Source organism: Castor canadensis, chromosome 2 (genome assembly GCF_047511655.1).
Source record: "Castor canadensis chromosome 2, mCasCan1.hap1v2, whole genome shotgun sequence".
In the NCBI taxonomy this organism is placed as follows: Eukaryota; Metazoa; Chordata; class Mammalia; order Rodentia; family Castoridae; genus Castor; species Castor canadensis.
Window position 1 is genome coordinate 61,886,831 of NC_133387.1, and position 16,520 is coordinate 61,903,350.

General features: G+C 39.6%; 1 protein-coding gene across 1 annotated transcript in view; it reads right to left on the reverse strand.

The window, feature by feature from the left end:
* Gnai1 (G protein subunit alpha i1) overlaps positions 1-15,078 on the reverse strand; it is a 91,530-nt gene extending 76,452 nt beyond the window's left edge. Inside the window, exon 1 of the mRNA XM_074064886.1 lies at positions 14,671-15,078. Coding sequence (XP_073920987.1) covers positions 14,671-14,788 — 118 coding nt within the window. The 5' untranslated portion in view covers positions 14,789-15,078. The remainder of the gene's footprint in view (positions 1-14,670) is intronic.
* Between the last annotated feature and the right edge of the window lie 1,442 nt (positions 15,079-16,520).

Below are 16,520 nucleotides of genomic sequence, written 5' to 3' on the forward strand. Positions count from 1 at the left end.
AAATTATAGAAAAGCTACAGAATGAATTATGTAGCCATTAAGCACAATCGGTAGAAAATGTTAAATGATGGATAAATATTTAAGACAAAAATGTACATACTTACACAGTATGATACCAATTACCAAAATTCATAAAGAAACTTGTTTAAATATTTATTTTCCTAATGTCCATAGTATAATTATACTACAAATATAATACTTTATAATTATAGTCAGCATTTCAAAAATTAAATACTAGAATAAACAAGAATACTTCTTATACTAAAATACTACTGCTGCATTTAACTTATGACATTCAAATTATATTCACTTATTACTTAGTAATATATTGGTCTAAAGACTGAAGATGGCAAAACATGACAGACAATTATACATACATCATCATAAACAGAAGAGCTTAATAAAAACCTATTTCTTTGATGTTTTAACACACAAAGTACTTTCTGATACCAGAGATGTAAAGGATTTGGAAGCAGTACCATAGCGTTTTTTAACAGTCTGACAGCACTTCCCTTGCCTTCACTGAAAAGTGGGTCCAGTGGCTGTACTACATCCCCCAACCACAACTCCCTGGACCAGAGTGGAGGACTAAGCCAAAAAGCAGCCCAGTTTCAACCTGAGAAAGCCTAAGACTACATTCTTTGGGACAAAACAGGACCAGACGATTAGATTTCTGTGCTTTTGGAAAAATCAATCAAGAGCTTCGGCACTGAGTGGTAAGAATTGAGCTTACAGCTCATGAAGTGAGGAAACAGGAAGACTGGATGAAAATCCCCTGCTGGTGCCATATGGCTCCAGAGCCTATGGTGCCAATCCTGGTGCCTGACCAAGGAGCTTTGCAGAGAGAGGTTCAGCCTGAGTTTCCTCTGAGCCTTCTGTATAATCATGGTCCCTCTGCAAGGGCTAGCTTAAGGAGCAGCTCTCCCTAGGACATAAAGGGCCCTACCTAAAATCAGAAGTGTTCATTATACATAATACAAAATATTTACCATATCTATCAGTAAAGATGACTATTTAGAGAAATAGAGATAGCTAGAAAAGAAGAAACACTTTATAAATATTTTATGTCCAAGAAAGTTGCAGAATGTGATTTTTTCTCTACTCTGAAACTGTAACATTATATTCAAGTATGAAGGAATTTCGAATCCATATCACACAATTCATTATTAACAAAAGAAATGTATTCCTAAGATTACTAATGAACAGAAGTATTAAGATTCAGGGCTTTAACTTTAGGTACGCAAGTAGAGTTTTAAAAACTTAGTTACTGTAAACTCATCCTTGAAAAATTCCACAAATGTAAATGATATATCATTATTAAGAACAAGTTCTTCAAACTCAAACTACATACTGGGAAATATATGACAAGTATATTTGTTATGTTTTAACTCTAAAGCTCTATCAAAAAAGCCGGAAATGTTATGGGTAAGTTTATTCATATAATATTTAACGAATAAAAATATCATGAATCAAAATACTTAAATCTTAACTTTCAGAAACAGAGAAACCTTTATGCTAAATGGTTTCTGAAATACCACTATAAAATCTAAAAATAGTAAAGTTCAGCTTTCAAAGTATTTGCCCATGTGTATGGATCCATTCTAGAAATTCTTCATACCACTTTTTACTTACATTCAGAAAATAAACATTAAATTGCCTATCTGACATTCGAATGCTTGAATTTTCTAAGTTTCTGGGCTAATTTTACAATAACATTTATTCACTGCTGGACAAAAATGTGCACATACACCCAAATACAACTCAAAATCTACACAAGACTGAACTGTAAAGCATGAGTCATGCTGATTCTCCAAGGGGAGCCATTATTAAGTCTCATTAACAGTTTTATATTTTATTCAGAACACTCTTTACACTAGTCACTGCCAACATTACAGTTTAACTTATTTCAGATGTGACTCCTAAGTCTACAATGGACTACAGCTGTTGGCTGACAACTTTCCAGGAAAGTAATTCTGAAATTCTAAGCACAATATAAATTACTGTAAAGCTCATTACTTAGTCTTTGCTCTAAATGTTATGGAATAACTTTTGGCAAAAAGCAACAAAATTCAACCTGACCTACAAAGTGCAATCATTCAAAACAAAATTAAAATTACCTACCATACAAATGAGAAAATACCAAGAACCCATTCCTTAAATATTTAAAACTCATAATGAAATAAACCAAAACAACCATATCGTTTCATCCAATGGCAAATGTTTAAAGAATGTTTTCGAATTTATATCAATTTCCCACGACTGTTCTATTCCCCGATATCTAGAGCACACAGGCTAAAGAACTGCCATTCTATGAATATTTGAATATTTAATATGAATGAATTGCATGTTTCATAAGAACCAGATGTTATGACTATCCTTCAAGTAAGCCCAACCAGCAAATAATACTATGATGAGAGAAAGACGCTATAGAACTTTTAGACTATGTTTAACCACAAAACATCTCATATTTTATAATGACTTAAAACTAAATATTAATGTGAAGGTTATTTTCTGAGATCAGATTTCCCTTTTAAAGACAAAGACAACTATCACATGTGTGACTATAGCTTAGGAGAGCTGAGGTTATATAAAAATAACAGATCAATATTTCAAGTCCAATTACCATCTATTTGCTTTATCAGATGGCTCTAGTACCTTCACACTTTGCCAATGTCTCAGTTACTTTAGACTGCTATTTCAGCATATTTAGATGGGGTGTCTTAAAAAATAAACAGTTAGGTGCAGTGTCTCATGTCAAATTCCAGCTACTTGAGAGGCAGAGACAGGGAGGATCATGGTTCAAGGCCACTGGGGACAGGCAGAGTCAGCAAGACCCATCTTAACCAATAAGCCAGGTGCACTTGGCATCCTAGCTATGTGGGAGGCATAGGTAGGAGGCTTCCCTGGGCAAAAAAGACATAATGCTACCTGAAAAAAATTACTAAAAGGAAAAAAGGGGAGCAGGGCTGGGGCATGGCTCAAGTGACAGAGCATCTACCCAGCAAGTATGAGGCCCTGCGTTCAAACGCCAGTACCACCAAAAAGTATGTATAAAGAAAAAAATAAATAAATAAACATTTACTTCTCCCAGTTGTGGAGACTGGAAATCAAAGATGGGGGTACCTTCTGAAGGCCAAGTCCTCATGATTAGGGTTTTAACTTTGGGAGAATACAAGCATTCCAGTCGCAGCACCAAGTGCCATTTACTTCTGACAAAGGAATTTCATCACAACCATTACCAGATGAGGACAGTCATAAAAACACTATGGGGGTTCTTTCAACCTGACCGAATAATCTCATTATCAGAGGAACTCCACTTAGAAAGTTCTTGCCCACTTATAAATACACTGAAGACTGTCACGAATTGTAGATTTCAGTTACTCCTCAGGAAGTGCAAGTTTACATGAAAGATAAAACTAGTAATATTTCTCAAAAAGCAGTCCTAAAATAAGATTTCAGATTAACATCAAAAGCTCGCAGAAAATAATACCGAAGTGTGACAGATGGTGCATACATTAATGTGCATGCATGAGGGCTTACTTTGTGCAAGTAAGCATTGTTGTAAATACTTTATATTGATTAGATTGTGGGAGGTTTCATGAACTGGCAAAAAAAAAAAAAACTGGTAAGACTTGAAAAATTCCTATGAAATAGATCAATGTAAAAAAGACAAAAGGATCATCTCTAGGACTCTGCAGCACAACCATGCCGTAGGAAGCTGTCAGATTTGCAGAAACTCCCGCCCTGTCTCCACCCTGGACCTACTGAATGAGAACATGCACTTAAGAGCAAGATTCCAGCTGGGAAGCCTGGGTTTGGTCCCCAGCACTGAAAGAAATAAATAAAAGATTTCAAATTATCTCTATGCATATTGAAGTTTAAGCTTAGGAAGAGCAGCTCTAGCAAAATAAGGTTAGCACATGCAGCAAGGACACACACTAGGTACTATTGGGGCGGGGGAGAAAAACCTAACTTTCAGAACAGATAACAGAATGTAATGCTTAAAATATTTTGAAAATTATTAGTGTTTTTTTTTCTTTTTTGCACTTACATGACTGATGGGAAAAGCAGACATTAGAGCTATCTAGATAGAGACAGAAGCGTACACAAGTAGCTTACTTTCCTGGACAACCCTTGGCAAAGCCCACAAACCCAGGAGGCACAGTGCAATCAATTAGCAGGAGGCTGACAGGGAGGCATAGAGTCAGACCTCTGTCTTGATTTCTGTGGACCAAAGTTCCAGAGGGGAATGACAGGTTAGAGAAAATGAAGAGATTGCTAAAAACAGAGGGGCCTATTTGGGATAAGAAAGTCTTCTCACAGCCTGATGAAAAGTGTGGTCATTGGAACGTGTGAGCTGGCACCCCTATGCAATAGAGCAAAGGAGCGATTTTCCTCAAGCTGGAGATGGCTGGAGAAGGCAGAGCACTCGAGATAACTAAGAGCCTGGCTCTGCAGCAACAGCTGCCTGGACAGAACAGTGATTGGGAGGGCCACAGCAAAGTAAGGCCAAGACAGAGAGGATGGACCCACAAGCATATCTCTTACCTGCAGCAGATACCAGCAGGTAAGAAGTAGCTGGAGCACCAGGAAAGTCAGTGAGGATCCCCAGAGCAGTGCTAAGGACACCCTTTCCCTCTCTCTCCCAAACTCTCTCTCTCTCCCTATCCTCTCCCTCCGCCTCCTAGGAAGCCATCAGTTTGTTGTTACTGGATCACAAAATGAGACTAAGGAAAATGAGTAAACTATTTAGAAAAAGTGTGGCTTTTAACTTCTTGGGTGTGAAGGTAAATAAGATGTCACAGGTTAGTGCTACCATCAACAAAGACAGAAAAACCAGGGAAGAAGGAGAAAGTGGTTAAATATGATGTTTCAGCTTTGAACACACTGTGTCAGGGTTAAGTCAGAAATAAACCTGTCTTCCACCCCTCACCCCACAGGACTGAACAGAAAAAATGCAGCCACCCCAAGGAGCACAAGAATCACCCAGGTAATGCCCAGCTTAATCTAGCTCACTGTGAGGAGTTACAGAACAACACATTCCACCCAAGGTACAGTCAAGACAAGAGGAACAGCCGAGCCCCAAATGAAACTTTCTACGTTATAAATAAATACAGTAAAATGAAAGTGACTAAAAAAACTACAAAATAAAGAACCAGAATAATAAATTTTAAAAGATTAGACTAGTTTCTAGAAATAAAACTGTCACCATTAAAATGAAAAGATCAACATATTAAAGTGTAAATTAGGTTAATACTGCAGATAAAATGAACCCGTCACATAAGTAGAACAAAAACCATACATGTTAACAGAAGTTAGAAGAGAAGCTCAAGCCTAACCTACATATAGATGTACTCCATGCCGAAGGAGGGAAAAGAGAATACAAGACATTATCTCTAAATAAGTGCAGACAGGTGGGATTACAAGAGTGTCTGTTGTATTTCTCAATACTTCTAGATCCGTTAAAAAAAAAAGCCTACAATTTAAAGTACTTCTATATCAATGAAAAAACCCATAATTTAAAATACAAAGCAATTTGAATGACAAGAAAAAGTAAAAACAGAAATATGGCTTAATATTCTGGAAAGTTTAAAAGAAAACATAAGAGATTAAAAATTACTTAAGAGGTATACGAATAGTTTTGTTTGGATAGTATAACTTTTAATCCTAGTCATAACCTGAAAATGCTTATACACCAGAACACAGGAGTCTTTAAAACAGAGTAAATAGGCCAGAGAGGGTTAAAGTGGACAGAAAGGTGTGGAGGAGAAAGAGGAAGAATGAGACTTAGGTGAGGACCATCTCATCAGTCCCAGCAACCATACTGGCCAGCTTACAGCCCACTGTGGCACAAGTGTTTTGATCTAACTGGTGGCTGCACTGAAGTGTTCAGTTTGTGAAAAGTCAGTGAGTTACCTGGACCAATTATAAATTGTACAGAAATAAATTTCATTATTGGAATGAGATTAATTTAGGAACTATCAAATCGTACAAGGCTCAAATTTTCTTCTAATTCCTTGTGTATTACAATAATCTTAACTGCAGTTTACAGTTTCATACTTCTTAAATATCACGAAGAACAAAATTAGTAAGTCTTAAGAAAAGGCTGCCAAATAAAAGACGTGTCCAAGCAAGAAAAATATGCAATATAGATAAATATACTAAAAACAAAAAAAAAAGTCTTTACCTTAGAAAGGCAAAGCAAACAGGAAGAGCTCCTGACAACTCCAGGCTAGCTCTTAAAGGACTCCTTTTACAATTTATTACAAGGCCCAACTATTACGGATTAATTTCTCATTATTTCTAAATCAACACTACTACAGTTTTTCAACTGATGCTTGTTCTCTCTTAAAAGTAAATTCAAGCTAACTCTGGAGTTTTATTAAAAAAATCTCGAGTCAACAATACAGAACGCTTAAATTTGAAGGAAAGAATCATAAACCCCCTGGGAAAAGGCATTTTTTGAGTCAACTCAAATAATGTTTCATAATTTATACTACCAGCTCTGTTTCATTTGCAAAAAAAGCTAAAAGGAAAACTGTAAGAAACCACTGCATTTATTCTAATAAGTAATAAAATGAAAACAGAATTGCTTTTACATCATTTGTAAAGTGTTTCAATTACTACAAAATTATTCTGTTTAGAATTCTTAACAAAGCACAGATATGTAATGGCCTAGTCCCAGTAGGTGGTTGCTAACAGAAATACAGGTTCTGCAAGGAATCTGTGGTGGGATCAGAACCTAGTAATTAAAACTGATTTTCACTCTTGGAGCCTTTGCTATATACATACTCTTGCTAAGAAAAGCCAACAAAAGGATTAATGACTATGACCATGAACAGATAGAACTGTAAGGAAGGACAGATCTTAGAGTCTCCAAAGTGTTTATAGTACCAGCTTATATGTACTAAGAACTTAAGTGAATGTTCTAAGTACTTCAGTACACTAACTTACTTTGTCCCCCCCATCCCACCCCAAAGTACATACATTAATTATTGGGCATTTATAGGGAAAAAAACCTAAAAACTTAAAAATAATTTGGGTAACTTGTCCAAGGTCTCCAGAAAAACATTTTACCACCAGAGTTCTGGTTTAACTGCTTTGTCTGGAGAGTAAGTCTCCCTACAAAGCCTAATAAACCTTGGAAGAATAAAATTCCTTATCGTACGGAATTGAAGAAAACTTAATTCACCAATAGTAAACTGTTCTAAGTTTCTGTACAACACAGAGCTTACAACCAATTAGGATCAAACAGTCAGCTCAGAAATACAGGAAGGAAACTGACAGATTTATAACCACAGGAATTTCTGAGACACATTCCATCCCCACTCCACAAGATCAACACTGAAGTCTCCTGTACTGAACCTCTTCTCCCTTAGTATCCACTACTATTCTATTTCTAACCATTTGCCAATGTGAGGAATTGTTTGATGTATACATTTCATTTCCCTAAGGGAACTGGACACATTCTCTTAAAGATTGGTAAGCCTAAGGCATAACCTGATACCAAAAGCAAAGGACACACTTTATGAATGCCACCAAAAATAATTCTCACCCACAAAGACAGGCAAAACATAAAGAACAGTCTGGGGTGAGCCTCTGACTGGCTCCTAAAAGCCAAGATCACCCACAATCACATCATTCTGTGTGACATAAATCCTTGTGGGACTACAGAAAATGCTTCCTTGCACAGCTATGCATTTTATGTAGTCAAATGTTTACTAACATTGTGACAATTCTGTTGAAAACAAAGTACACAGAATATACAAATAGAAAAATTATGTTCCATTCTACCATTTAATTTTTTATGCAACAAGCATTTGGTTCCCTAAATTAATTTTTAGGTGTTAGAAGTAATATAGTAGATTTTAGTTTCTCTAACCAAAGCAGAAAAAAGATAAATGGGGATAGTCGCTCAAATTACCCATGGTTTGAAAAAAACAAATTCATTCTTTCCCTTTAAAGTACACTAGTCAAACTAACTGTTCACTATTTTATCCATTCATCAGAACATTTATGAAGAGGCAACTATGTGCCATCCATCAGATGATAAACAAGTTCTCCAGGATTCATGCTCTGAGGTAGGAGCTATTCCCATAGAGAAACACAACAAACAAACAAACAAAAAATAAAGCAAATGCACAAGATGGTTTCCATGTGGTATAATTAGGAAGAGACAGGAACACTAATTTAGGATGGATGATCAAGAAAAACTTCTCTGAAGACAAGGCAAAGAAAAGTCTGAGTCTTCCACATGACTTGAGTAAAACACCATGGATTCGATATGTAATGCCAAAGATTAGTGATTTTAGGGTCACCAGAGTTATATAAATCACAAAGGATTGGAAACTTCAAAATCATAATCATTAAGCAATCTCTAAAGTTATACACAAGATATCAAGGAAGATACTTGGCAGAGGGGTGCTGCTGTAACAAATACTTAAATATTTAGAAATAGCTTTGGAACTGGTTACGGGGAGAGGCTGAAAGGATTTTGAGGAGCATGATGGAAAAAGTTTAGATGGCCTTGATATGCTATTAGTAGACACATGCTGTTAAGGTCTCTTGTAGAGGGCTCAGAAGGAAGTGAGAAGCATTTGAGGTATTTCATCTTTAAAAAATATCTAAATTTCCATGAACAGACAGGTACATGTGGTGGGGACTTGGGTGGAAAAGAACATTATAGTAGACACTAGAGAAATGTGAATCCTTACTACATAGAAGTAGAAAGCTCATCTGAATAATGTCCTCCAGTTACATGGAGAACAAACCCAATAAGCTATAAATCTGGATGTTTAGATGAAGAGATTTCCATCAGAGTATTAAAAGTGTGATCTGATGATTGTTTCCCCTCCCCCGCGCCCCTTGCTGCTTATAGTAAAATGGGTGAGGAAAAATTAATTATGAGACTACACAATTGAAATAATGCTGTCAGACCACCACAATTCTATAAGCCAGACACAGGCTGATGAAACTACAAGCCACAAGCATGTGCCACCTTTCAGTAGAAAGGAAGAATGACCAAAGGCAGGGCCCAGTGCTTAAAAGATACAGAGTCACAAAGAACCATTCCCAAGCCTTGAAACCAAATGGTTTCAAGTGCTTGAGACTAATAACACCTTTTTTTCCCTTTCTATTTCTCCCTTCAATAACTCATAATCTACGCCTATCCTACCAATATACTATGGGAGCAGCTAACTTGTTTTATTTAGCTTTGAGGTTGATAAATACAAAGGACTTATCCCAGTACTGACTACATGTAGACCCTTACCCACTCCCAGTTAGATCATGAGTTTTGGAATTTTAGTTGGTGCTGTAAGGGGTTGAAGTTTTTCGAAGGAAGGTAATCCTGGGACACAGGATAGATCCTGGAGTAACAGTCCCGAAAGAGACAGAGCCTCAACCACTGAAATCTATGGAGACTACTTTACATAGCAAAAGGAACTTTCCAGATGTAATTAAGGATCTTGAAATAGGGTTGTTACCCTGGAAGGTGTGGGTAGACTTAATGAAATCACAAGGGTCCTCATAAAAGTGAAAGAAGGCAGATAAGTGAAGCTACATGAGAAAAACTCTACCCAATACCTGCCACTGCTGGCCTTAAAGACCTGGAAAGGAACCATGAGCAACTGAAAGCAGGGGGCCTCTAGGCAGGCTGAAAAGAACAGGTGAAAGGAGGGACCAATTCCTCCAGAAGCTCTGTGAACATCCTGATTTTAGCCCAGTAGAAACACTTTTTGAACTTCTGAACTCTAGGACTACGTAATAAATTCTGTGTTGTTTAAAGCAACAAAATATATGGTAATAAACATTCATTTTAATTATTTTCCCTATTTCCATTAAGTTTTTTAATTAGTATTTAACAAATTATGACAGAAAGCAGTCTAAGCATTATGAGCTTAGATACTGTTAACCTTTGCTCACAGGCTCAAACGCCATCTGAAATGTGAAATCACCAGTGTTATACTCTGAAAGTCACACACTGGGTAAATGCATCCCAGGACATGTGATCAAGAAATATGTGACTAGAAATGTGACCAATATACTGAAGTCCTCTTACCTGCATGAGTTGTATCTAGAATTTTCCAAAGCAGTGAGAAATGTGTAACCAAATAAAAATTAAGATTGTGGCTTGATACTCAATTTTTTGTTCAAAAACTTACAGCAATCTTAAACTTGAAAAATCAAGTTCAGACATCTACTGAATCCTGTAAGGTAGTCATTGTATTTCTTAACAGCTTCCACTAAACCCTATAAGGCAGGCAAAATATTTTCTATACTTGATAAATTACACAAGTTCATAGCCTTTATAAAAAGAGGATAAATATTAGAAATATGATCTACTTTACAAAAAATAATTAAAGTAGCAGATCACAATGTCAGCATGCATAGCAGACCCACCTACAAGTGCCCAGTGTGATTTCCTAAAATTTATCTAATTTATCAAATAACATGACTACAAAAACTCTTATAAATATGGAAAATAGTATTAAACCACACCATCTGCTGTCAGCATTTAGGTTGGTCATCACATACTTTTACTGTTTGTTCTTCTTTTTTTTTTTTTTTTTTTTACATTGGCTGGACAATTGTTCATTCTCAGATACTGAAAACAGCAGAAGATGAAGTACACATCTACACATTCCATGGGTGGAGGTGTACGCTTCTTTGGGGACGACAACTCTGCCTACCACAGTGCACCCTCCAGCTCCCAAGGACTCAAATCGACCCTGCATCCATAATCTGGAATACATTTTACACATGACAAAGCAGACGCACTTTTAAAAACACAAAGATAAAGTATCAGTTCTGCCCCAAAACTGTTCACAGGAGAAGGGAAACGGGGCAAAAGACTGAACAGCACTAGAAATCAAGCACGAATATGCTTCAACCTATGCTAACTGCTCTGTTTGGAGGCAGGGATTCCCTGAGGGAGACAAAGGCACGCCAGGTCTAAAAGAAAGTTTCTATTTTGTAGGCAATGAAGGCAATAAAGACTTTTGATCAAGCAAGTAGTAGAAAGAACAGGCTTACAGAGACAGACCAGGAGAGTAAACCTACTGGAATAAGACTGTGGGAAGCAGAGAAGGACTAGGATTATGAGTGTGAGAAGAAGATCTAGAAAATCAGCACATTCATCACATTCAACGTACTTTTATATTATCTGTGGCTTCCATTAAAGCCACTGCCAATAAAAGGCAGATCAGGGAGAGAGAAGCACACAACACACAGCCATGTTGAAATGCCAGAACCATTTATTCAAAGAACTCAGCTTTTTGAACCTAAGGTACTGAGCCAACTGTAAGGAAGTAACTAAAGCATGGCAAGACTAAAAGTCCTGCAATGACAGAATTTCTCAACTAGGGTGGTCACAGGGCAAGTTCAAACAAAGCGACAAGATTAATGACACAGCATCTAAATAACAGACTGGTGGCAGCAACGGAAAAATATCCACCAAAAAAGAAGAGTTCCAGTAAAGTAAAGACCTTATTTTCATCCAACCCTGTTATTTGCAAACTAAGCAAGAAGATGAGGGCATAGATTTTGTGTGCTTGTCTGTAGAGGGGGTAAAGTGAACAGGACAGGATAGTGAGGTGAAATAAAGGAAAATAAGTCAGTCTTAGAGTGAAACAGCATAGGAGGAAATAACCCATGAACATTGTACTTTTATATAATCTAACACCTTATATCATGAAAATCATGGCAAAATAAGATTTAATAAGCAGAACACCATAATTTCACTGAAAAGCAGCCCGGATATTTCCCTTATAAGAATGAGAAATGACAACATTCTCAAAGATGTAACAATAAAAGATATTCTTTCTAAATCTATTATCCATATAGTATAAACAAAACTTGTATTATTTATCTCATTAAAATGTTTTTTTCTTTTCCATTTAGGATCATTATTCTAATACTAAAGCCTAAAAACTAAACCTGAAAGATTAAATCCCCCAAATTCTGACCTAATTTTCTTTGGGTCAATGATCAGAATAAGTCCTGTCTTTTTTAAGTCCTAATTCACTGTGCCTTATTAGGATAGTAAAATACCTCTGATTTAAATCATGTATATAAAAAACACCCAGTACCAAATCTGTACTAATAACATACAAGTCTCATGCCTGAATCTCTCAGCAAAGATGTCTAACAAGACTATACACCCTTTAATTAAAAATGCAACATAATAGGCTATTTAATAACCTTTCAAATATACTTGCACATTTTATGCCTTAAATATATTTTTTAAAGTGATCTCATGAAGAAAAGCAAACAAGTGAAGAGGAAGAAAACCTGATGTAAACCAGAGACATTGGTTACAGGCTACCTAGAAACCATTTTACATGTCCAGTTGATACAGTTGCCATGTTTTAGATGGACTGATTCTATGGAGTTGCTTACACACAGATTTTAAACATCCAAACTCGGACCAAAGGTCATAATCCACTACTAAAGGCAAAACAGGAAAAAAAAGTTCTTAATTCCAAGAATTAAGATTTATGAAAAAAGTCAGCATTCTGTTTGTAAGCTAGAGTGTTAGAACTCTGTACAACAGGGGAGAATGGAGTGGGTGTAAGATAGTAGAGACAAGTGCTGGGCCACCAAGACAGGGATGAGACTGGACTTCTATAAACAGAAGAGATGTAGAGAAAAGGAAAAGCCCAAAGCTAGAAAAGACAGCAGATGGAATTCAGTTCCTTATTTTATTTTTTTTAATCATTCTGGAATCTTTCTAATGTCAATGGTATGGAGAAGTAAGAATTCCCTATTTTTTTCTAAAAATCAGGTCTCTGGCACACCTCTCTCAAAACTCACCATAGATGGCTACAGAGATTCAACTTTGGGTACTATATTACATATTTAATTAAATTTAACTGTTAATCTAGAAGAGTGGTTCTTAATGGAGATTAAATTTTGCCCCAAGGGACACCTAGCAATGTTTTGGAGGGTCAGAGGATAGGAGGCTGTTACTAGCATCCAATGGGTGGAAGTCAAAAATGTTGTCAAACATCCTACAATGCACAAGACAGCCTGCACGACAAAGAACTGTGAAGCTAAAAATGCCAACAGTGCTGGGGTAAGAAACACTAATCTCTTCTGAACACTGTATAAGCTAAAACATACTTTCATCCTAGCCCATCTCTCTGTAATAAACATCTAATTAAAGGATAAATCACCACTCAGAAGTGATTTATCTCAGAGGACTCATTTTTCAATTTCTTTAAGCATGGTGGATGGCTGGCTCCAACTAAGTCACACACAAAGACAGTGAGATCATGTATGAGGGCAGGCACACAGAAACTGCAGGAAGAGAACTTTTCAATCCTCCTTTTATGTCACAAAAGGCGCATATGTACACATGGTTCCCTATTAAGTAGTGTCTCTCCTATGAATACTCTAAGACTACACAAACCTTGTCAAAATACACTGTTTTTGATAACATAAAAGCTTAGGCTAACAGTATTTACTGAAAAAGACTTATCTTGGAGGCAGTGGAGGGTGAAAAAAGCCACCTGAGGTCTTTAAAATGCAAAGTTATTTCACAGTTTGCTGGCAAAATGACTCAGATCATTATTACTTTTAGTCATGCCAAGTTTGCTTCTTCTAAGCCTACTAGTAATGAAGAAAAACCCACCATTTTTCTGCAGTCACTAAACCAATGAAACAGAAGCTTACTGAAAGCAGGTCTATGCAATAACATTTCTCTTTTATTACAAATGTTATTTTTAAAAAATCAAAAAATACCACAAGCCAGCCAAAAAATTCTTCGAAATCTTTCATCTACCTAAAAACCTACACAGTGTGGACAGAAAAGAAGCAAACAAAAGGAAACCGTAAATCACAGAAGTGAAAATCTTAAGCTTGACTATTTTCCTAATGTATCCATCCCACTGTCAAAACCTGGGCTTACTCTTATTGTCTTCCCCTTCCCCTTCAAACCACGGGAAAAGACCAGCAGGAGAACAGTGCTGACAACAGATGAAAGCCTGGCATGTGGCTGCCAGAGCTCATTCATCAGAAGCCATGGCAGTGGAGAGGGAGCCCTGCTGTGTGAAGGACCAGTCCATCTTTCCCCAGGTTTCCCAGCTACTATGGGCGAACCTAACCCAACTTTAGTGCTTTCCCATCCCCACCCGAATACAGAGAACCAGGAGCCCCTCCCAGCCCCTGGTCTTGGGCAGAGTAAATGTGATCAGTGTCGTTTACACTCAGTCGCCACAGGAAGTTGACAGTAAAGACTCATTTCAACCCCAGAGGACCCACGGAAGGTGCGCTGACTTCACCCAACGTGGCACTCCAGGCACAGAAAGAAAAAAACCCCACGACCGCGGTACAACACCCGGGATGAAGGCTTTTCCGGGGGCGGGAGGGAGTGTTCTTTTCTTTTCTTGCCAGGAAGGCTGAGCTGAACTTCAAAGCAAAGCTTTTCACAAGACCCGCCGCCCGATCGCGCACGCGGGTGCCCGTGGGGTCGTTGCAGTCCCTGAACCCACCGCGGGGTGCTGTCGCCGCGGGGCGCAGGGAGGAGGGGACGCGGGGACCCGCTCCCACTGGAGCCGTCCTCGGGCGCGGCTGGCCGCCCCACTCGCTCGCTCGCTCTCTCCCTCCGGGCCCGTAGCGGCCGGCCGTCCTCCCGGCCTCCCGGCCTCCCGGTCTCTCGACCGCGCTCACCGAGCAGCAGCAGCTTGACCTCGCGCGCCGCCTTCTCGCCATCCTCGCGCAGGTTCCGGTCGATCATCTTACTCCGCTCCACCGCCGCCTTGTCCTCGGCGCTCAGCGTGCAGCCCATGGTGCCTAGAGCGAGAGCCGCGCGCTCCCTCCGCGCCCTGGGTCTCCGAGCACAGGTGGATACGCTCCTGGCCGACGCGGGCGTCCCCACGCCGCCCCCACCACGTCCTCAACGGAGTCGAGGGCCGCGCTGTCCGCGAGGGAGCCAGCAGTTCTGGACGGCCGTTCCCCCCACGCCAGACTCCGCTCCTGAAGACGCTCAGTGTCCCGGAGTTCCGGCGCTGAGGTTCTGGGGACAGTGGCTACCGCCCTCCCACTGCTGGCCGAGCCGCAGCCGCGCAAAGCCCAAGCGAGCTCCGCGTCCGCGCGCCGCCGCGGCCCCGCCCCTGCCCGCCCCTCCCGCCACCCGCGACCACTCCCGGCGCGCGCTCCCGCGCACGTGCCCTCGGACAGCGCCCCCTCGGAGGCGCGCGCCCGCCCGCCCGCGTAGCCGCGGACCCCTCGCGCGCTCCCTGGAAGCGCCCAGAGCGCCGACCTGTCCCCAGGATGTGGCCTCCGGCTCGTCGCGCTGCGGTCTCTGCTCCCTCGGCGAGGGTGCGGTGATTTCTTCCCGTTTACGCGCTTCAAGGGATCGGTGCGGACCTGCCCCTCTGGGTGTCGGTGGGAGAGCTGCCAAAGTTGGGAACCGAAAAAAGCCAGTCCTGGGCGTTTGAGCACGCACAGCGCCCGCAGTCACGCAAGGGTTTTCAAAATGTAAACCCAGGTGGCTGGCGTTCTGGGCAGTGGGAAACAGGGAGCTGACAAGAGCTTGGAAACCAGAGGTGTAGACAGTAAGGAACAGAGAATCCAGACCGAGGTCCAAGAGGCGTCAAGGTCAAGTTCCTTCGTTATTCTTTCCTCTCTAGCCAGCCTTCCGTTCTCCCATCCACTCTCAGCTTCCTTATCACAAGCAGAACCCATTTTGAAGAATTTATTCATAACCTGAGAAAATGAAATCAGTATATTTCAAAATGACAACAGCAATGAAACACGCCCACACAAACAAGTCCGCCCCTCAACAGTAACAAATCTCCTCTAGGACACAGGTAAGCTCCACGCCAAGTTTTGAACCAAAATTCATGACCATGTTAGTAACTCCTGTGCCAATAGGCATGTCATTCCTTTTTTGCAGGCCTTAGCTTCAATGCCCATAAAAGAAGTTGATCTATACTAATATTCCATCCTTCCAGCTCTATAGGCAGGGCTAAAGAGGCATTCCACCCAACCCCAAATGGTTTAAGGTAGGGCTCTCCCTGTCAGTTGCTGAATGGCTTTATCTTATAAATACTACCATGAAATATGTTGACTGACTAGAAGATGAAGCTAGTACCAAAGAAAATCCCTTTATTGATGCTTCTAAATTAGGAAATTGCTCTTTCGTTTGCATCTGAAAGTCTTCTTTTCTAAAAACTTATTTGAGAAAACTGGATTCAGTTTTCTAAGAAGGTGAGCTGTGCTGATGATACAAGCTCAATAGCTTTAGGTTAGACCAGGCCTATGAGTAGCAAAGTTTGTTGGTTTCCTCTTTATGACATATGCCCTTTCTAGTTCTCCTAACAGAGTCAAACCTGTTGGGCTTAAGAGATGGAATTTCAATACCTGCCTCAACTTTTCCTATGGACTTTCATAATATAACAACAAAAAAAGAGCAACCTTAAATGATACTTGGTCACCTTCTTTCTCTATAATTCCTGACACTCTAGATGTTCATCAAGAACTCTGCAATTAAACGTAATTAAATCAACTTTCAATAG